This window comes from Callithrix jacchus, chromosome 21 (genome assembly GCF_049354715.1).
Source record: "Callithrix jacchus isolate 240 chromosome 21, calJac240_pri, whole genome shotgun sequence".
Lineage (NCBI taxonomy): Eukaryota > Metazoa > Chordata > Mammalia > Primates > Cebidae > Callithrix > Callithrix jacchus.
In genome coordinates, this window is record NC_133522.1 from 45543033 (window position 1) to 45565675 (window position 22643).

Consider the following 22643-nt stretch of genomic DNA (forward strand, 5'->3'; position numbering starts at 1 on the left):
CTGCAGCTCCTCTAGTTGCTGCGGTGGCAGAGGGTGGGGCGGGCTTCACGGTGTTCTTCCCATCTGACAGATGAAGAGAGCGGAGGGCTGAGAAGGTAAATAACTTGCCTGAGCGCTCGCTGTTAGTGACAGGCAGAAACAGCCTTGCAACCTGATCGCCTGTGTTTTATTCAAACCCTCTGTGGAGCGCGTGCCCCAAACCAGCAACGGTGACTCAGGGTGGTGGTGGGCAGAGGCTTGTGGTTGATAAGCAGGGTGCCACCAGCCTGCTCCTCCTGTCTTGACTGGCTTGTCACCCTAGATAGTGGCTGCATAGGAGCCTAGTTGTACCCACCCCGCTCCTGGCACCCCTTTCTTCCTCGTGCTCCCTGGCTCAGACCGTCTTCCCTGGGTCAACAGTTGCTCTTGCGCTGTGGGTGAGAAGTCCAGCTCTTTTCAGGATCTATGTGTCTCAATATAGAAAAATGCCTTAAGAGTACCTGTAAGGCAGTCAGTATTTTGACCTGTCCTCAAAAGCTCTCAAACACATTTTGAAGGAATTAAACAGTTATTTGCGCAGCCTATACTGAACTTCAAAACTATGAAGCCTTGCAGAGATGAATTATTTGATGACAAAGTGGATTCTATTAAGAAAGATGAAATCCATTCTATTTAAATTTTTTCTTTTTGAGAATGAAGACAGTTTTAATATGACCTTTCCAATCTGGATGCTTTTTTTTCTCTCCAAGACAGAGTCTTTCTCTGTCACTCGGGTTGGAGTACAGTGGTGTGATCATGGCTTACTGTAGCCTCGACCTGTTGAGATGAAGTGATCTACCTGCCTTAGGCTCCCAGAGTGTTGGGATAACAGGTGTGAACCACTGCACCCAGCCGCATTTTTATTGCTTTTTCTTGCTGTGTTGGATGGTGAAGACTTCCAGTATAATGGAGTGGCGAGAACAGATATTTCAAGCCTGGAAGATGCTAAGAAGCATTTGTAAAGAAAGTTTGGGATATTAGCACCACTATAAACATGGCAAATCTCACATTATTAAAAACATGAAGTTAAAATCCATAGCAATTGTATTTTAGCTTCCGATGCTACAGAAATGTCTGTATGCCTGGAATTTCCACAGTTAAATTCATTTTATGAAAGTAAGTGACAATGATGTCTCTTTAAAGCATTAAAAAAGTTTAAAAACCTGAAATGTAATATAAAATTGATGCCCTAAAGTCTTACTCTGACTTTGTTAACTAGAATGTTAGCATTACGGAATTTAGATGATGAAAAGTTCTTACATTTAAGCTAGTCTTACAGTCCGTTTGATGCTTGAATTCCTTTCACCAAGTTTTCAAAATATCTTCATGATAAATAATTAACTGTTTTCTGGAATATCTCATTCCACCTTCAGATCTTGCTAATTGTTAGCATAACCATGGTTAAGTCTTCAACTGAACTGGATCTCAGTCTTTTTTGCCCACAGGTTCTTGTTCAATCTTTTCTTTCTCTGAGACAGCTTTTCTAAATGTTAAGGATTATAAGTGACAGTGAAAATCTTCATATTTGATCATGTAATTCTTCATGTATTGTATCATATAATTCCATGCTCTCTTTCTCCTGGTCTCTCTCTCCTGAACATAATTCAGGTTTTATAAATCCCTGGTAAAAGTGAGACATATAAAACTAACTGTCCAGGAGTTTTTCTTGGTTTGTGGTTTTTTTGTTTGTTTGTTTTGAGACAGAGTCTCATTCTGTTACCAGGCAGCAGGCTGGCGTGCAGTGGCGTGATCTCGGCTCACTGCAACCTCCACCTCCTGGGTTCAAGCAATTCTCCTGCCTCAGCCACCCGAGCAGCTAGAACTACAGGTGTGCACCACCGCGCCAGCTAATTTTTTGTATTTTTTAGTAGAAGCGGGGTTTCACCATGTTGGCCTGGATGGTCTCGATCTCTTGACCTCGTGATCTGCCCGCCTTGGCTTCCCGAAGTGCTGGGATTACAGGCGTAAGCCACAGAGCCTGGCCTGATTCATGTTTTAAACATTATGCTTTGATAGCCAGACTAAGAGGACTTTTGCTCTTTTGGTAGCAAATCCCAGAGCTTCAAGTAGAATTGATCATCCCCTTTTATACTTGAAAAATGAAGAGGCGTCAGTTCTTTAAAACAGAATACCAGTTGGACTTGTCTGTGTTCTGTAGTAGCTTTCTCTATTACTGTTACTTTCTGTAGGAAGATTTTTCATATACCAGGGTACATGCTTCAAGTTTAAATAATAACGTCTCCTTTGGTAGTTTCTGTGGAGATGATCTCTTATTACATCCATCCATTCATTAAGTGTATATTGCACTTAGGTTCCCAGGCTCTGAGCTAGGTACGAGAACTATCAAACGAAGACTGAGAGGTTCCTAAAATAGTGTCCCTTACATTACAACATCATGACTGCTATAAAGAAGCATATATAGAGTTAATAATAAATGGTAATACATTATTTTTCTCTGCGTTGGGGAAACTGAGAGGATGGGAGGGCATTTCATCTGAAGAATGTAGGGATGACTGAGCTGAGAAGGCATGGAAGGGCATTCCAGCCCCAGGGAACTACACGGACAAAGCGATTGAGGTATGACCACCTGAGGAGTTACGCACGTTGAGGTTCCTCTTCTTGCATATCTTGTATTTGGATTTTCAGGTTTCCTTTTTCGTTTGTTTTTGGACAGTTCTGTTTGCTGTGTCTCCTTCTTCGGAAAGTACTTGCAGGATCAGCTGTTTTGGGAGACGGTAGAAAATACAGACAAGAACATTTTCCTCACTTTTTAAAATGGATTAACATATGGAGGAAGTGGGATAATTTTGATTTTGTCTTAGTCAAAATAGCCTGTTTTAAATATTTCGTTGGCTGGGCATGGTGGCTCATGCCTGTAATCCCAGCACATTGGGAGGCTGAGGCAGGAGTGTGGCTTGAAGCCAGAGTTGGAGAGCCGTGCAGGCAACATAATGAGACCCCTGTCTCCACCCCCCCCACCCCCCCCACACCCACCCATACACATACAGAAACACAAAGAAACAAAACACAAAACAGACAGACAAAACTGGGCATGGTGGTGTGTGCCTTGGGAGGCTGAGGCAAAAGGATTGCTTGAGCCCGAGAGGTCAAGGCTGCAGTGAGCCAAGATCGCGCCACTGTACTCCAGCCTAGGCAGAAGAGTCAGAACTTGGCTCAAAAAGAAAAAAAGATTTTGTAAATGTTCTTTACTAATGGACCAGACCCAGTGGGAGGGGTAGCTTGAGTCCATTCCATGAATGAAATGGAATGAATACTAAACTGGACCTGATGGGGCCACTGGCAAGGGCCCTGTGGAGACGCTGATGGAGGTGGGCACTGTCGCAGGATGAAGCCTGGCAGCACAGTTTCATGTTGATGAAAATAAAAGCCTGAGCCAGGCATGGTGGCTCACGCCTGTAAACCCACCACTTTGGGAAGCCAAGGTGGGCGGATCACCTGTGGTCAGGAGTTTGAGCCCAACCTGGCCAACACATCAAAATCCTTGTCTCTACTAAAAATACAAAAATTAGCTGGGCATGGTGGTGCATACCTGTAATCCCAGCTACTTGGGAGGCTGAAGCAGGAGAATCTCTTGAACCTGGGAGGCGGAGGCTGCAGTGAGCCGAGATTGCACCACTGCACTCCAGCCTGGGTGACAGAGTGAAACTCCATCTCAAAAAAAGAAAAGAATAACAACAAAGAAAAGAAAAGCCTGTGTGAAAAGCCTTAGCATTAGCACTCCTGGCAGAGACAGCTGTCGTGTGTGCCTCTGCTTTCTCAGCTGTTTGATGTAGGTGACAGGCGGACAGGAGAACAATCGAGCTTTTTCTTCTGGTTGAATTTGAGTTTTCTCTTTCATTTGTGGGTTATTGTTTGAAAAGAAGTGTATGCACATTCTCCGCTCTGTCAGCATCTTCCTTCCCAAGTTTTGAAGCGTGTCACGGGTTGCTAGGAGACGGCTGAACTTTTGAAAGCTTTTTATTATGCGTGCTTGAAGACGGGGAGAGATGCTCCTTGTTGAGGGAAAGGTGCTTAGCATTTGGCTAGAGAAGATGGTGCCTGCTTCCCTGACCTTCCCACAGCCTCTTGAGGCTGGTATGCAGGGGGAATATGAGTTCTCCCTGCTCCTCTCTGTGGCTTACTTTGTAGTAAAAATCTTGTGTTCTTGTGAAAATGATTGACATGAACAGTTTTGTCAATCAAGGAAAATGACCAAGGCAAGTCTCAATCATTTCAGGAGGTTTTATTTGCTTAAGTTAAGGCTGGGTGCCTGGGAGACAGGTCTATGCCTTTCTCCTAAGTTGATTTTGAGTTCTTCAGTATTTACAGGGGAAAGGGCAGGATATGAAGAAATACGCAATTTTCATGTGAGAGGTGGGTAAATAGTCATTCATGCCTTTGTCTGGCTCAGTGAATCTGCATTTCTACATAAAATAACGTAGACCGTAGGGCAGAGGAAACAATCAGATATGCATTTGTTTCGGGTGGACAAAGAGATGACTTTGAGTTCTGTCCTATGTCCCCCGCACCTGTGAAGATAAACTATTAATTGACATTACCAGGTAGAACTTTAACAGAAATGTTTTAGGGTAAAGAACCTGGGGCTCACGAGGAGTTTCCTCGTGGGCAAAATATGAGGGAGGTATGTAGCTTTTCATCTTGGTCGCCGTCTTATTTAGGGACCCAAATCGAGGCAGGCTTGCATGACCCAGTTGCCAGCTGGACTCTTCTCTTTGGCTTAGTGAGTTTGGGGTCTCAAGATTTATTTTCCTTCCACAGTTTCATTGCAAAAAGTGCAAAGGTCGCAGTGATGGGAGACACAGACAGCTTCCGCAGCTTGCGGAGCCATTGTCTGACCTTGGACATGATGGCGTATATTCCTAGAGTGAAGGAATGTCGTGTGTTCCTGTAACGCACAAGGAGGGAGAGCAAGCTAGCATTTATTAGCCTCCTGCTGTGTGCCGTGAATGCATTCATTTCATTCTCACATCGACCTTCAGACTGGGCATTGTGATCTTTTAAAAATGAGTGCTTGGGTTGGGAGAGAAGAGATGATTTGCTAAGATCATCCAGCAGTGAGTGGAGGACCCCAGCACTGGCCTCCCCAGGGCCACAAGCTGTCTTTGCACCATGCTGCACTGAGTGGTTGGGGAAGGATGTGTGTTGACTGGCCCACCCCACCTTTCTTCTCACTTTTCTTATACTGCCTGGGTTGGGAGGTGGTCATGATGTCAGATGATTGGCCCAAATTACGATGCAGTCACAATCATGAGCATGAGCCCCAGGGAATGGAGGCATCAGGCATGACCTGGTTAGCGACGTGCTCCCTAAGTCATGGCTGGAAGACTCCACGTCTTTCTCTGCTGGCCTGTGTCTATTCACCCTGCTGCTGACGTCTCTATTGTGTTCAAAATGACACTTTCCTGACTGTTCCCAGAGCCTTGTTTGGTCTATAGGCAGCGGCCACATAAAGGCACAGTTGCCCTCTTCCCACCATGCGGTTTGGTCCAGGAACAGAGACAACTTTCTCAGCTGATGTTTTTGTTTTCTTTTCTCCTTGTCCCGGAGTCTGATCCTCAGATCCCAGCCTGAGTGTGCAAGCTTTTCCCGGAGTCTGATCCTCAGGTCCCAGCCTGAGTGTGCAAGCTTTTCCCGGAGTCTGATCCTCAGGTCCCAGCCTGAGTGTGCAAGTTTTCCTTTGCCTTTGGAGGGAGGCAGGAAATTCTCCCATCCTTGTGGATTCAGCCAGAGATGGCTTCTTTTCTTAAGTTCTTCCTTATCAGAATTTTCCCAGCAGGAGGTAGTGGTTCATGATGGAGGAGTTGGTTTCCTCACATCTGGAAAATAACCAATGGGGATGGCCCCAGCAGTGGTTTGCTGTGTGTGAAGCTTCTCTGTGGCTGACACCACATGGTGTCTCTGCATTTCACATCTGTGCAAGGTGGCTGGACATGCCGAGGTGCTGCAGACCAGCAGCACCTCCTGGACTAGCTCCTGGCAGAATCTCTGCTGGCTGAGAGGCACATTAGGGGAGTTATGCTGGACTTTGGATAGAAGCCTATTGTCCCTATTCCAGTTGGGACAACCTCTGAGAAATACCACACCCCAAGGGCAGGCAGTGGTCAAAAGGGGAGAAGAGTAAATCACCGTCAGCATCCCTGTTAGCCCAACTGTCCCGACCCAGGGCAGATCACTTTGTTAGTATAATAGTTTTTACTCTGTTAAGCAAAGGTCCCCACATTAAAAGGTTCTCAGTGAAATCTTAGGCTCAAACGATCCCGCAGCCACCCTCTGCCTCCCAGCACAGGTGGGATGCCCTTGGATGCATTTACTCTTGCCCCTTGCACGGTTGGAATAAAGTACTTCTGAAAACATCTCTTCTATTGATTCTGCAATACTTTTAAAAATTCCATTTCAGGATCAAGAACAGAGAACGCATGGTATGACCTAAGGTCTCCCGCTGGTGTGGAAAGGTGGCAGGCTGCCTTTGCAGCTTTGCTCAGGAGCTGGTGCCCTGGACAGCTGCTTCTCAGCACTCCAGAGGAGCTCCCTCTGGCTGTAATCACCCACCAGCCTCCTCTGTATGAACAGCAGGGGTGAAACTCTTGACGTTACTTCTTCCTCCACTGAATATGCCAGATTCTCTATCTTCTGAGGAATAATTGAAGTCTTAATGCAGTGTATGTAAGCAAAATTACCTAAAACTCTGAAATTTTTCGTACAACAGTTTCATCTGGAAGACAGGCCATTGAAACCCAGCATTTGTGTTCAAGGAAGAAAATGTATCCAAGTCACAAAGAAGTATAATTTGGCTTTTGGAGACATGGGCAGCTTCATTTCTCATTTGTTCATTCAAAACTCTCCACTGGGCTTCTAAATGCCACACCTTGTCCAGAATGATGAAAGATACAGAAAATGGTCCCTGCTGACCTTCTGGAGTTATTGACTAGTGAGAAAGGTAGGTGAGATTCCCAGGTTTCTACCAAGAATTAATAAAATACAATCCCAGTAATTAAAGTGATGCAGTATAATGCAAGGTGCTGAGTAGTTAATAAGGGAGTGAAGATGAAAGGTAAGGAAGAGTTAGCTGAGCAGGGAGGGAAAGAAGAAAGCAAAGCCAGGAAAGAGCAGGAGGCTCAAGAACTGAAAGGGGGCCATGTGCAGTGGCTCATGCCTCTATTCCCAGCACTTTGGGAGATGGAGGTAGGCGGATCCCTGGAATTCAGGAGTTCAAGACCAGCCTGGATAACATAGCAAAACCTCGTCTCTACAAAAAATACAGCATTTCACTGGGCATGGTATGCATGTCTGTAGCCACTTGGGAGGCTGAGGCAGGAGGATTGTTTAACCCTGGGAGGTGGAGGTTGCAGTGAACCAAGATGGCACCACCACACTCCAGCCTGAGTGACAGAGTGAGACCCTGTCTCAAAAACGCAAAAAACAAAGCAAAGCTCCATACAGCTGAAAGGGAAGAAGGCTGTCCTGATGGCCAAGAGGAGGCAGGGAAGTCACCTGGAGCAACAGGACATGGACAGCCAACTGAAGGAGTCTTTGGTTGTCCTCTTAAGGATTGCTAAACTTGTTTGTCAAGAAGAAAATCTCTAGCCTTGTAGAGTTAAGATGGCTTCACGTAGCACAGTTAAATCAGAGCGCTGGATATTACTTCCATTGCCCCTTGTTTAGGATGCCTCATTTAAATAGAAATCCAGCAGGCCAGTTTCTAGAATGATCAGACTCCCTTGTTTTAATTAATTAATTAAATATTTGGTTCTAGGGCCTCAGTCTCCCGAGTGGCTGGATTACAGGTGTGTGCCTCCACGCCCGGGTAATTTTTGTATTTTTTGTAGAGACAGTGTTTCGCTGTGTTGGCCAGGCTGATTTTGAGCTCCTGAGCTCAAGTAATCCACTGACCTCAGCCTCCCAAGTGGTGGGATTACGGGCATGAGTCATCATGCCCAGCCTCTTGTTTAAAATCTTCCTCTTCTTCCCCCAACCCTTTGCCTGTGGTTTGCATGCTGAATTCCTGTCACTCTCAAATTCTTCATGGATACCTTACTGAAGCAGCCTAGAGCCTAGGGGTCTACCAGTAGGGCCACAAGCTTCTGGAATAATCTGGGAGAAGATGTTCTTTGGGAGAAAGTGCTCGTCTTTGTTTCCAAGGTGTTTTATGTGGGGTTAAAGGTACCATCTTCCTTCTATTTCACTAGATATAGACAGTTACAAAGGTTTTACAGAATTTTTATTCTGTGCTGCTTGCACAGAATAATCGGCAGCCCTATTAATGATGTTCTGGTGATCCTCTTTTGCTGTGGTATTCATTTGTTTTGTTTAGTTTTGGATTAGAAGAAAGACCTCAGTGTTTTGATTCTTAGTTTATTGGGCAATCAAAGGCTTACTTTAAAAAAAAAAGCCCATTGTAGACTGGCCTTCTTAAATCTATGAGCACCCTATTTTGGCACTGTCAGCAAGTGGTTCAATAAAATCGTTCAGTCTTATTTGAGTTATTAAGCAGAAAAGAATGCATCAGAGATGTAAATGCCTTGGGTTTTAAAACTATTGACTGTGCTTTTGGCTGCTCAGAGATTGGGAGCTGCAAGTAAATGTACTTAAGTTAAAAAAAAATAAACTAGAGCTTCAGCAGGGGTAGATTGTAGAGTGAGGTGGGGGGCAGAGCCTGAATGGGGCCAGACCCTCCTAGCATGTCTGCCTTCTCTTTCTTATTGTCTGAATCTGAGTCCCAAGGCTGGGTGAGGTAGTCTTCTCCATGTCAGGGGAGAGTAAGCGTCTAGGAGGTGGCTGGGCGTGGTGGCTCACGCCTGTGATCCCAGCACTTCAGGAGGCTGAAGTGGGTGGATCGCAAGGTCAGGAGTTCGAGACCAGCCTGACCAATATGGTTAAACTCCATCTCTACTAAAAATACAAAAATTAGCTGGGCATGGTGGCAGGTGCCTGTAGTCCCAGCTACTTAGGTGACTGAGGTAGGAGAATTGCTGGAACCCAGGAGGCAAAGGTTGCAGTGAGCCAAGATCGTGCCACTGCACTCCAGCGTGGGTGACAGAGTGAAACTCCATCTCAAGAAAAAAAAAAAAAGAGCCTAGGAGGTTAAGTGTATCTTCCTAGCATGAAGCGCAGTGGATAGGTTGGAAGAGCACAGCACTTCCCTCTTGTGGTGAGTTCTGGGGGGGGCAAGTCTGGCCCTCCATATAGTTGAGGGAAACCTCCATGGACACTCTCCATGACCAGTGCCATACCGTACACGGCAACTGCTCAATAAATGCTGGGAGATGATCTTTGCTGTGGACTGAATAGTGTCACCTTAAAATTCCTACGTTGAAGCCCTGACTCCCAAAGGGATGGTGATTGGTGATGAGGACTTTAGGAGGTGAGTGGGCCCAGTGAGGTCCTGAGGGTGGAGCCCTTGTGATGGGATGAGAGTCCCTGTAGGGAGAGGAACCAGGGCTGTCTCTCTGCCATTGTGAGAACACATCTGCAGGAAGCCAGGAGAGGCACTCGCCAGCACCAGCTGTGCGCTCTGCTAGCACCCTGATCTCAGACTCCAGTCTCCAGTGCTGTGAAAAAATACATTTCTGATATGTAAGCCACCCAGTGTGTGGTATTTTGTGGTGGCAGCCTGTAGTGACTGAAGCAATTCTGAAAATGCCTTCCAGGTCTAAACTCTAGTTCTGAGACCAGTGATCACGTGTACAAATCCCTGTTGCTTTCCCTCCTCGTCACTTAGTTTGATTGGAGGCTTCTCTGTTGTATCGATGAATGGGACAGAGAGGCCTTGTCGGACTCCAGACTCATGGGTCCACAAAACCCTCACAAGGACCGTGGACCCCTTGACGTCCTCTGCCAGAGTCCACACTGCTCACATGCTCCTCTAGGCCGCTCTGAGCTGCCCTGCCTGTCTCCAGCCTCCTTTCCCAGCTTTCCCTCTGCACACTGTGCTGTTTCTGGAACCCACAGGGCCCTTCTGGATTCCCTGCCTCTGCCTGCCACCCTCCCTGGAGCAGGTCTCCCTGAATATCCACCGGTGGGACCTCTGTTCTCTCCCCTGACCTGTTAAAGAAAAGCCAGAGCTGGACAGGAGGTAGAGGGTGAAGACAGATTCTATTCAGGAACTATTGCAGTAGGGGAAAGAGACCTCAGTATAGAGCCGGGCTGAATTCTGAATACAGCATGGACAAGTGGGGGTGTGCAGCCCAGAAGCAGGCGCAAGGCTTGGCAGGTGGAAAGTTTCTAAGAGGAGATCCCAGGGATTCTGAGGGGGGATTCTGGCTAAACCCACCTTGCAGGAGCCAGACCAGGGTGGCCAGATACCAAGGATGGAAGATGAGAAACTGATCAGATAGTGACGGTGGGGATCTGAAGGCAGACCAGGGTGGCCAGACACCGAGGGTAGAGGATGAGGAACCGATCGGACAGTGACGGTGGGGGATCCTGGCCAAGCCAACTTTGCAGGATTCCTGCCTAAAACTGGGCAGTGCAGAAACAGACATGGAGATGCAAAGGTGAAGGCCTGGTTGGGACGAGGATCCAGAGCTACCCTCCTGGAGTCTCCATCAGACCTCACACACCACCCTGCTATGTCGGGCCCCAGTTACTGCTTGGCTCATGCTGTGAACCCTGAACCCCGCAAAGATTTGTCGTCTTCCTCATGGAACCCCCTAGCACCTGGACCCTCCTGCCCCAGGGGAGGTAGTTGGAAGAGGCTTCCCGAGGCAGTGGAAAGGCCTGGGCTGAAGGTGCAGGGCTCTGTTCCTCAACTGAGGGACAAAATAGAACAAATGCAAGTGATTTCTCTTGGTAGCCAAGTCACAAGTGCCACTACTGTGGGTCAGGGCTCCCTCCTCAGAAATTCCTGTTAAAGCCCTAACCTGCACTATCTCAGAATGCAGGTGACATGAAAGTCCTTCCAATGGGGCAGGTTCCTGCCTTCACCGGTCAGCTGCAAAAGGTGCACACAGGCTGCTCCCGAGGCTGTGTGGCCAGGGCAATGCCTCATGGAGCTTCCTGTGGCTGCAGCAGCAGCAACTGTGAGCTTGAAAGGGGACGATGAATGAGACTTTTGTCCACAGTTCTTGGTTGAGCTGCCATGAGCAGATGGGAAAGGCTGAGAGAGAAACTATTCCTCCCTGGGTGGGGATGCTTGAAATTCCCTTCTAGCTAAGGGGAGGCCACGGGCACCCTGTTCACACCTGTGTGCATATGCCAGTGCCTGGCTTGCTGGTGACCAGCAAGTGTCCCAGCTGAGCCAGGGGCCCTCTCCCATGGTTCTGGGCGAGCGGCCGCAGGATGCCGAGGGATGGTTCAAATATCAGTTAGATGGGGGAGTGGTGGAAATAGACTTGACAATTTATTTTGCTTAGTAGAAAAAATTTAAAAATTGTCAGCTACTTTCATCGTTTTAAAATAAGATTAAAACATGTATTTTCAAAAAAAAAAAAAAAGGTAAAAATGTGCAGCTCACCGTGTCTTACTTCTACCACCCCGGCAGAGAGTGAGCTGGTTCTAGAAAGCTCCATTTTCATTTCATGTTGCTTTTGGTGAACGTATTTAGGACAGAATTTTGGCAATGAAATTTTGAGGTGCTCTTTTGGCCATCAAAATAACCAGGTCTTGGCTGGGCACGGCAGCTTGGCCTTGTAATCCCAGTGCTTTGGGAGGCCAAGGCAGGGCGCTGCTTGAGCCCAGGAGTTTGAGACCAGCCTAGGCAACATAGTGAGACTCCATCTCTACAAAAAATACAAAATTAGAAGAGTGTGGTGGCATGTTTCGGTGGTCACAGCTACTTGGGAGGCTGAGGCGGGAGGATCACTGAGCACAGGAGTTCAAGGCTGTAGTGAGCTATGATTGTGCTACTGTGCTCCAGCCTAGAAGACAGAATGACATCAGGTCTCTGAAATAAAAGTAAAATTAAAAAACCCAAACCAACCCTGTTTTCACTCTGTCCTTTCTGTCCTCTCACCCAGGATAACATTTCTAAGGTGTCGCTATTGAGTTAAGAATTGGATTTATTCTCTGTGTTAAATTCTCTCAGCATTAACTGTAGACTCCATCATGTAAATAAGATAAATTATCAGGGTGAGAAGTTAGATTCTAATCTATGAGTTTACTGTGTCTCTTTAAAAAGCTACTAGGTGCTATCCTAACTCGTTAGACTTGAAGGATTCTGGGGGTTGGCATATTGTTACTGTTTTGGACTTTGTTTGCCTTGATCATACCCATTTTACAGATGAAAAAAGTAAGGCTGGGGTTGGGGCTCAAATGCATGCTCCAAGTCACATAAGTAGGTGGGAAGGTGACACGATAGACGCAGTAAACTCTGAAGGCCTGCTGGTAAGGCACGAGTGATTTGAATGATACTCTTTTTTTTCTTCTTTTTTTTTTTTCCTAGTGATTCCTGACAGAATCATCATTTTTGGTAAACAAACCAAGCCCAGAACCTGATAAGTGTGGACCATCCTATGCTGACAGTTCCTTGAAACAAATTTCCTCTTGGCATTTACACTGTGGCTTCAACTTTCAAACCAGAGCTTCCTCTTAGCCAGCAAAAAGTGAGTTATACGCTTTCTTAATGTTATAACGTTACCATGGATGATCCCGAACTCGTGGAGGATAGCAGAGACGGGTGGGCAGAAGAGGAAAGAATCAGATCGGAGACTGTAAAAAGTCACGTTAAAAACATAATAATTCTGGCAGAGACGGAATTCGAAGGTACTTGTGCAAATCGGAACACTAGACTTGCTTCTTTTTGGGAAGGGAATGCCGCTTCATTAGATCAGGGAAGAATGCAGGCAGCCCGTGCGTTTAGTCCACAACGTGTGCTTTCCAGACTCGCAGCCTGTCTATTTGCACTTCGTCATGGAGTCATAGAAGGGCAGAGCTGGAGGACCCGGTGAGGGGCCTGGTCCCATCTCCTTACAGACAGGAAATCCGAGACCCCCATACACCAACAGCTGCTGGCTGCAGAGCCAGGACCAATGCCCAGAATCTCTGAGCTTTTTATCTTACACCACAAAGTGACAGGTGCTAGCAGATGTCACACCTCTGGGCTTAACTGTTTAAGCACGGCCCTGGACTTCCGTATTCAGCAAGGTTCTAGAGTTTCCAAAACACGGGTCTCCTCTCCCATCTCAGCTTCCTAGCATAAAACTAGACACATCCTCATGCTTTAGAGGTCTATTCATTGGATTTTGTTCCTTTCAGATGGCTTACCCGAAGATGAGATTGATGTATGTTTGCCTTCTGGTTCTGGGGACTCTTTGTTTGTATTTTAGCATGTACAATCTGAATCCTTTCAAAGAGCATCCCTTTGTTTACAAGAAAGAGTACGGTAACTTCCTGAAGCTCCCAGATACAGACTGCAGGCAGACACCCCCCTTCCTTGTCCTGCTGGTGACCTCATCTCACAGACAGTTGGCTGCGCGCATGGCCATCCGGCAGACGTGGGGGAAAGAGAGGATGGTGAAAGGAAGGCAGGTGAAGACATTCTTCCTCCTGGGGACCACCAGCAGTGTGGTGGAAATGAAAGAGGTGGACCAGGAGAGCCAGCGACATGGGGACATTATCCAGAAGGACTTCATAGATGTCTATTACAACTTGACCCTGAAGACCATGATGGGCATGGAATGGGTGTATCACTTTTGTCCTCAGACGGCGTTTGTGATGAAAACAGACTCAGACATGTTCATCAATGTCTACTATCTGATCGAACTGCTTCTGAAGAAAAACAGAACAACCAGGTTTTTCACTGGCTACTTGAAACTCAATGAGCTTCCCATCAGGACGCCATTCAGTAAGTGGTTTGTCAGTAAATCTGAATATCCATGGGACAGGTACCCGCCATTCTGCTCTGGCACGGGCTACGTGTTGTCTGGAGATGTGGCGAGTCAGGTGTACAATGTCTCTGAGAGCGTCCCGTTCATTAAACTGGAAGACGTGTTTGTGGGGCTCTGCCTGGAAAGGCTGAACATCAGACTGGAGGAGCTCCACTCCCAGCAGACCTTTTTCCCAGAGGGCTTGCGCTTCTCCGTGTGCCACTTCCGGAGAATCGTGGCCTGCCACTTCATCAAGCCCCAGAATCTCCTGGACCACTGGCAGGCCCTAGAGAATTCCCGGGAGGAAGATTGTCCGGCTGTCTGAGGTGAGCCCAGAGGCACTTCTGGACAAGTTTCAGATAACCTGTGGGATAGTTTTTGCAAGATTTTGGAAGAAGGAGTGGAACAGAGGGTGCTGATTTTTAGTGCTGAAATCCACGCCAGAATGTCGGTGTTCATGAAGCCACTGTGTGGTTCCCACTTGGTGTCCCAGGCAATAATAGACCCTGTCTCTTGGGCGTGCACACGCTACATACTGTTTGACATACACCTGCATTTCTGCATTTCAGGGGCCAGTATCCTAGGACATGATAGATGTTACCATCCGAATTTTACAGGTAGGGAAACAGCTGCTGAGAGGTACAGAAACTTGTCCCAAAGCTCACAGACAGCAAACATAAGAGCAAGAATGAAAATCGAGCACTGCTGGAATCTGACTTGGACCATTCCTACATGCTGCCTCCCTTAGGAGGGATAGTAACGATGAGACCTCTGAGCCATCATCCTTCTGTCCCTGTCCAGAGTCCCCTGTACCTCAGCTCCCAATCCTTGTGCTTTTTAGAGCTAAGCCTGGGATGATGAGACTCATCCCAGCTCCCTCATTCATGGGGCTGGATGTTTTGGGCACCAAGTCCATGTTATGGGCTCAGTACTCAACGCAACCCAAATTTCATCCCAGGAAATGTCCCAATAGTGGATGCAGCTCACACACTGAGGAACGCCAAGTTCTGGGCATTACAGCGTTCCTGAAAATGTATAAATTAGCCTCAAAACCACTGCAGTCTGGCCTGCTGTAAAGACTGCCCACACTGCTGACCTTCTTAGCGAGCAGGATGTCTCTTCTGAGCCATCTGCTGCCCCCAGGAACACTGTAGGGCTCTCAGTTCAAACTGAAGGGCAGTTGGACTCAGACATGGTTCATGAGGGACTCTGGGAGCCTTCTGGGAATTCAGTTGGATTTATGTCAAGATGCTCTCAAGGACCCTTCGGACACAAAGCCCCAAAGAGGGCCCTGGTGAAGCAGGGTGGTCCTGTGTCCGCTTCCCAGGCCTGACCCAAGCTCATCTTCACTGAGTTTCTCGTTTGGCCAAGGAACAACTGAACTTTGCGGTTTGGTGTTTAGCCTGCAGTTTACTCCGCTGCCTCCCGCCCAGAGGTTCGTGCAGGCCTGTCCTGCAGGGTTGTGTGAAACCAAGGCACTTCTTTGCAAGAGGTTTTGCCCATGCAGCCACGGTCACGTGACATGCAAAGCAATCTTGCTGCTCATTATAGAAATGATTGTTTTATTTTTTTATTTTTTACTTTACCAGACATTATTTTGTACTCAGAGAAGAGGCCTCACATGGCTGTGTCACATATAAATGTTGGACTAAACTCTTACTTGAACTCAGGAAAAGTTACTTGCTGCAAAGTAGTTTTGACCATGTTCCATTGCAAAAGTAGGTCTGACGTCCTATTTTGCATACCATTTCTTGTGTCTGGATTAAGCTGCTTCTTTGCAGATGTGTTTCCTCATCCTGGCTGCTCTGAACACACTGGGTCATGTTCAGAAAAGCCTCCTTCTCAGGTGGAAAAAATCAGGGACTGAGCTTGTCTTTCAAAGCCCAGATTCAGGAGCCATGCCTCTCGGTTCCAAAGGATGGGCTCCCTCTCATTCTGAAGATGACTGTGCTTTGAGGGGGAAGAAGTCTGTTTGGCGGTAGGGTTGGGTCTGGGTTTCGTGGTCTACCTTGTTAGGTGTGTGTCTGTGTGGCCACTGGTCTCAGTGGGTGAGGCTGGTCCACCTCTGTGTGGTTGGCTCTGGGTCTGGCCTTCACCGCATAAGCCCACGGCTCCCAGCTCCAGGGACAAGTGAGGACAGGCGTGGGTCCTCCCTACGGCTTCTGTGTGTTCTTAAAGGATTTTCTTTGAAACCCATTGTTTTTCTTCCTCCCCCTCCCCTCCCCTCCCCTCCCCTCCCCTCCCCTCCCCTCCCCTCCCCTCCCCTCCCCTCCCCTCCCCTCCCCTCCCCTCCTCTTTTCTGAGACAGGGTCTCACCTTGTCACCCAGGCTGGAGCATACTGGTCTGATCTTGCTGCAGCCTCAAACGAGCCTCCTGCCTCAGCCAGTGTATAGTTGGGGTTACAGGTGTTTATTTCTTTATATAATAAATAGTTCTTTTTTTTAGGAAAACATTGTTTCATGACTCGAGAACTTGAAGGAAACTTAGAGTTCATTCGGTCCTGCCACCTGTTTCATGTGGGATGCAGACGAGGCCCAGAGAGACCTACCAATTTGCCCAGGACTTCCCAGCTAGTTGGTTGTAGAAGGCAGGTTCCAGCTCAGCGTGGGTTTCATGGTGCTGTCCTGTCTGGATGTGAGAGTGAGAAACGATGTGAAAGCATGAGTGAGAAGAAAGAACCTCCCCTTTAGTTGGGTCCCCTCACCTGTCCTGTCCTGGCCAACCCTGTCTTGAGGTCATTCAAGTTTCCAGGTGGCAGCCCCAAAAACATCTGGCTTCAGAAAATGAACTCTTAAGTCCAGCCCACTTTCTCCATCTCCTTATGGAAAGCCCTTGCAAAACAAGCCTGGGGGCTCAACATTCATACCGTGTGTGTGTGTGTGTGTGTGTGTGTGTGTGTAAAAGGTAGATGGAGACACAGATCCAAGTGTGTGTGTGACAGACGGAGACAGATCTGAGTGTGTGTGTGTGTGTGAGAGAGATCCAAGAGTGTGTGTGTGAGTGAAAGGTAGATGGAGACAGACAGATCCAAGTGTGTGTGTGTGTGTGACAGAGAAAGAGACAGATCTGAGTGTGTGTGTGAGACAGATCCAAGTATGTGTGTGTGTGAGATCCGAGTGTGTGTGTGTGAGATCCAAGTGTGTGTGACAGATCCAAGAGTGTGTGTGAGAGAGATCCAAGTGTGTGTGACAGAGAGATCCAAGAGTGTGTGTGTGAGAGATCCAAGTGCGTGACAGAGAGAGATCCAAGAAAGTGTGTGAGAGAGATCCAAGTGTGTGTGACAGAGATCCAAGTGTGTGTGTGAGAGCCAAGTGTCTGTGTGTGTGTGAGAGAGATCCGTGTGTGTGTGTCTGTGTGTGTGAGTGAAAGGTAGATGGAGACAGATCCAAGTGTGTGTGTGTGTGTATGTGTGAGACAGATCCGAGTGTGTGTGTGAGAGATCCAAGTGTATGTGACAGAGAGATCCAAGAGTGTGTGTGTGTGAGAGATTCAAGTGTCTGTGTGTGTGTGAGAGATCCAAGTGTGTTTGTGTGTGTGTGTGAGTGAAAGGTAGATGGAGACAGGCAGATCCAAGTGTGTGTGTGTGTGTGTGACAGACAGATCCGAGTGTGTGTGTGTGTGATCCAATTGTGTGTGACAGAGAGAGATCCAAGTGTGTGTGAGAGATCCAAGTGTGTGTGACAGAGAGAGATCCAAGTGTGTGTGAGAGATCCAAGTGTGTGTGACAGAGAGAGATCCAAGAGTGTGTTAGAGAGATCCAAGTGTGTGTGACAGAGAGATCCAAGAGTATGTGTGTGAGATCCAAGTGTCTGTGTGTGTGTGAGAGATCCGTGTGTGTGTGTGTGAAAGATAGATGGAGACAGACAGATCCAAGTGTGTGTGTGTGACAGAGAGACAGATCCGAGTGTGCATGTGTGTGTGAGAGAGCCAAGTGTGTGTGTGTGAGTGAAAGGTAGATGGAGACGAAGGATCCAAGTGTGTGTGTGTGTGACAGAGAGACAGATCCGAGTGTGTGTGTGTGTGTGAGATCCAACTGTGTATGAGAGATCCAAGTGTGTGTGTGTGTGTGAAAGGTAGATGGAGACAGAAGGATCCAAGTGTGTGTATGTGACAGAGACAGATCTGAGTGTGTGTGAGAGAGATCCAAGTGTGTGTGTGTGTGTGAGTGAAAGGTAGATGGAGACAGAAGGATCCAAGTGTGTGTGTGTGTGTGTATGACAGAGAGAGAGACAGATCCGAGTGTGTGTGTGTGTGTGAGATCCGACTGTGTATGAGAGATCCAAGTGTGTGTGTGTGTGTGTGTGTGTGAAAGGTAGATGGAGACAGAAGGATCCAAGTGTGTGTATGTGACAGAGACAGATCCGAGTGTGTGTGAGAGAGAGATCCAAGTGTAAGTGTGTGTGTGTGTGTGTGAGTGAGAGGTAGATGGAGACAGAAGGATCCAAGTGTGTGTGTATGTGTGTGTGTGACAGAGAGAGAGACAGATCCGAGTGTGTGTGTGTGTGTGAGAGAGACAGACAGACAGACATATCCAAGGTTCTAATTAGAGATACCATGTTCAGTGGAAGCGGGTTCTGATCAATGTCACCTGCCCCACACGTGTCCCTGAAGGGCAGTGAAAGAGCGAGGGGCAGTTTAATTACCTAGGATGCAAAACAGCAGTCAGCCTCACTGCCTCAGCTGTTGGGGTGGCAGGGTGGAGTTGAGGGCCTCACTTGTTCTCACCTTTGCACCATCAGTCTCACATTTGTTATATGACAGCCATGTGCCCTGAACCCCTGTTGAGTAACGTGGAAGCCAGCTGCAGGCGTGGTCCACAGTCACATCCTTCAGAGATGACTGAACACCTCTGAAGGATGTGACTCCAACTTTCAGGTGGAGCACTCAGAAAGAGTGAAATAAAGTGAAACAGATCAACCAGCCTATTGAGTAGCGAATGCATTTTTTACAAGCAAGAACCAGGGACGGGGGGCAATATTATTTAGAATCCTTGATACACAGTTCCCAAAGAGAAAAATCCAGGCTTTGGTGACTCCCATGTGCCCTGCATGCCAAGAGTCTATGGCTCTGTGATAGAGTAAATAATTAACAAGCCTGATTTAATATAACAGCTGCCATACACCCTCATTTTAAAAATAGATGAGACAGTGTTTACATTTTCTCCACGTTCCCCATTTGGAAGTGTCTTAGTTTGCTTTGTGTTGCTGTAACAGAATACTACAGACTGGGCAATTTATAGACAATATAAATTAGTCTGGCTCATGGCTCTAGAGGCTAGGTAGTCCAAGAGCGTGGCACTGGCCTCTGGTGTGTTGTGTCATGGTGGGCGGGAGGGCACAAGAGCCAGACTTGCTTTGATGAAATCATTCTAGCAATGACTGATGCTCCTCTGATAATAACATTAAATCATTCATGACAACAGAACCCTCCTGACCAGTCACCTCTCAAAAGGTCCCACCTCTCAACACTGTTGCATTGGGATTAAGTTTCTTTCTACACATGCACTGTGGGGGACACATTCAAACTGTAGCAGTAAGTATTTGCTTTCTCGTAACATTTTTATAAAGAATTTATTTTCAGGCCGAGGCGGGTGGATCACAAGGTCAAGAGATCGAGACCATCCTGGTCAACATGGTGAAACCCCGTCTCTACTAAAAATATAAAAAATTAGCTGGGCATGGTGGCGTGTGCCTGTAATCCCAGCTACTCAGGAGGCCGAGGCAGGAGAATTGCCTGTACCCAGGAGGCGGAGGTTGTGGTGAGCCGAGATCGCGCCATTGCACTCCAGCCTGGGTAACAAGAGCGAAACTCTGTCTCAAAAAAAAAAAAAAGAATTTATTTTCAGCGTTTGTTACATCAGAATGGACATTATAGCAATTTCCATGGCTGTGCCTCTCCTGGCATATTTTAAAGTTCCCCCAGCCTGACTCCTCCCCTGTTAGGGTCTCTGGCATGGTACCTGCTGGAGAGTAGATACTTGATAATTATCTATAGGGTCCTAAGAGGATCTCCCAAAGGTAGTATTCAGACACCCCCAAGGCAGCTCTCATCACAAGAAAGAATGGTGGCCTGGGAGTGACCCATAAGGTTCCTTCAAACACCAATTCCTGAAGCCTCTTTCATTCATTATTGTTGGGACTTGTTTTTATTTCTGTTTCATTCTACATGACCCCAAATCTCTATGTGAACACTAGGAAGCTTTATCATGGGCTGAGGTGTATCTGAAGTAAACTCTCAGCTGTGTCTCTGGGATATGAAAGGTGCTTGCATTCTCTGTGGGGAATGTGGAGAGAAGGATTTGCAGTGTGTGGCCCTGGGAATGCAGAGGCAAGGCATGAGTTTCTGTTTGTTTTCCTGCTGTTGAAATACAATGCTAGGAATGGAGCTCTTGCTCTCAGATTGGGCTTGGAGCTGAAGGGAACCTGTCCACGCTCTGCACAGGAGAAAGAGCCACGCCCAGAGGAGGAAGCTGGAGTGCATCCTGGCACCTGCCACTCGGAAGACTGACGCACAAAAAACATCAGTGTTTAATTAATTTACAAAATGATCTTCCTACTTATCAGACACAGTCACTTTTCAATACGAGCAGAAGAATGAACTCCGCAGCCAAATGTATGTGTTGTGTCATACCCTTCACGTCATCTCTTCTACCTCCATTCGCTGGTCAAAGAAGTGCAGAGTTGAGTTGGCCAGTGTGGCATGGACCCAGCCAGGCTCAGAACCTCCCGCCAGCAAAGCCGGCGTTAGGCCTGTTGGCTCAGGGGTCCAGTCCTTTAGTCCCCGAAGAGGTAAGCCAAAGACACAGTGATACTCTCAGTTCAATGCTGCTCCAGAAAGTATCAGATGGGAAATAGGTGACTTGTTTCACCTGCTCAAATAAGACATCAGTAAAATCTACCATGACTGGAAATTGCTTAATGCTACTGGAGGAGACTTTGTGGTGAAATATTGCTTTTCCTAAAAGACATGAAATTAAATTTACATGTCACTGGATGATATTTGGAAGTGTCATTTCCTTGTATTTTAGGGGGCTGTGCTGGACTGTTATGCCATCATATTTTGGAGATGGGTATATGTACTTATTATCAGTTAATCATATTTATTTTTAATAAAAATTAAATTATGAAAATAATGCACTTAACTGAGTGAGTTCTGGGTTGCAGACTGATGTGATCATTCACTCTCCCTGAAAGTCTGGCAAGGTGTGGTCTACTCCGGAGGGTCCTTTTGTTTTTACATTGATGTTTTCTATATTTATTTTGTATCTGGAAAAATACTTTTTTAAAATTTATTTTGATTTTATATGTGTAGAAAAATATATTGAACAATGTTGACATGCTTATTTTTTTAAGAGATGGGTACTTCGTGATCCCCTTGGATTTCGGAAGCAAAGCAGTGGGACCCTACACTTCAGTCTTGTGGGGTGGGGCAGTGTCCACTGAGGTGTCCTGTCGGGAATGACAGGTCCAGGGTGGATTTACAGGGCAGGCACCCTTTGGAGCTGTTCTTCTCAGGTCTGTTTTAACTACAGGCCACCATTTAAGTTTAAGAAATCAAGTCTTGTGAATTGACACGATGGTACTTCCAGAGTCTTTGAGGATAACGTGTCTTTGTGGTACAAACTGGCTCCTGGATCTTTCAAAGTGTCATTTAAATGGAAATAAAAGTCTGAAGCAGGTGTGTATTTCTGACTTCATCATGCATGTGTCACGGTTCCTGCAATACTGCGGGCCTGGAAATCTCTGCCCACGGAGGCTCCTGGCAGCTGCATCCAGGGCCTGCTCAGAAATGAATCCGGAGTTGGAGGTGGCAGGGGAGGGAGGGGTGCAGCGCTGTGTGTGGGGAAGTGGTGGATCCTGGAGGTGGGTGGTGGTGGTGTGCCTTCAGGGACAATGAGGGTCCCTCCAGCTCTCTCCCCATCAGCCGGCCTTGCCAGCTACTGTGGCAAGGTAGGGGCTGTCCCTGTCCCTGGGAGGCTGATCCCTTCTCACTGACTGCTCCTTCCTCTGGGACTCCATGCCCACCATCATCTCCTCTCCCCTAGTGGCCACTCCTCCCTTCTAGAAACTTCCACAGCACACAAGCCTGCTCTCACTGCCCACTCACAGATGACTTGCTGGACTTCCCTCTTTTCTAGTAGTGCCTCTCTCTCTCTTTTTTCCCTTAAGGCTAAAGCTCCTCCCAAGAGCGGCCTCCCCTCTGCTGCTCCCTTTTCCTCTCCCCCACCATGGCCCTGAATAGCTCTGGGGGCCGCACCCGCACTTGTGTGGGGTGGGCACCATGTTACCCTGGGCGCTTGCCTGGCTAGGCCTTGGCAGCGCCTGGCACTGGAGCCTGCCCTGTTCCCTCCCACACCCTCCTGGCTCCACGACATCTCAACCTGTGGCCTTCCCACCCCTCCGCCCCGTCAGCAGCTCCCTCTGCTCTTTTTGGCTCATTCCACCTCCTCCTCTGGCCCTGCCATGGCGGAGGCCCCAGCTGAGACTACAGGCCTCCCCGCTGCCAGCACTGCCTCCCAGTTGGAGCACCTGCCTCTTCACATTCTTTTTGTTTTAGGGCTGTGGAAACAACATCACAGGCTGGGGGGCTTCACCGTGTAGCTGAAAAGAGACTCAGCAGGGATTTGTCCTCCCATAGTCCTGGAGACCGGATGTCCAAGATCAAGGTATCGGCAGTACTGGCTCCTCCTGACGCCTCTCCCCTTGGGGTGTGGACGGCACCTTCCTCCTGTCTCTGCACCTGGCCTTGCCTTTGTGTGTGTCTGTCTTCGTTTCCTTTTATGTTTATAAGGACACCAGCCA

At 47.6% G+C, this 22643-nt stretch overlaps 1 protein-coding gene across 3 annotated transcripts in view; it reads left to right on the forward strand.

Annotated features, from left to right (window-relative positions):
* Positions 1 to 20974, forward strand: part of B3GALT5 (beta-1,3-galactosyltransferase 5) — a 53605-nt gene extending 32631 nt beyond the window's left edge. For 2 of the 3 annotated variants that reach the window (XM_078358608.1, XM_035282949.3), the window contains 3 exons: positions 6746 to 6976; positions 12419 to 12578; positions 13231 to 20974. In XM_078358608.1, the coding sequence (XP_078214734.1) occupies positions 13231 to 14166 (936 nt within the window). In that variant the 5' untranslated portion in view covers positions 6746 to 6976; positions 12419 to 12578 and the 3' untranslated portion in view covers positions 14167 to 20974. The remainder of the gene's footprint in view (positions 1 to 6745; positions 6977 to 12418; positions 12579 to 13230) is intronic. The other variant, XM_017967223.5, reaches the window with a different exon arrangement.
* The last annotated feature ends 1669 nt before the right edge of the window (positions 20975 to 22643 follow it).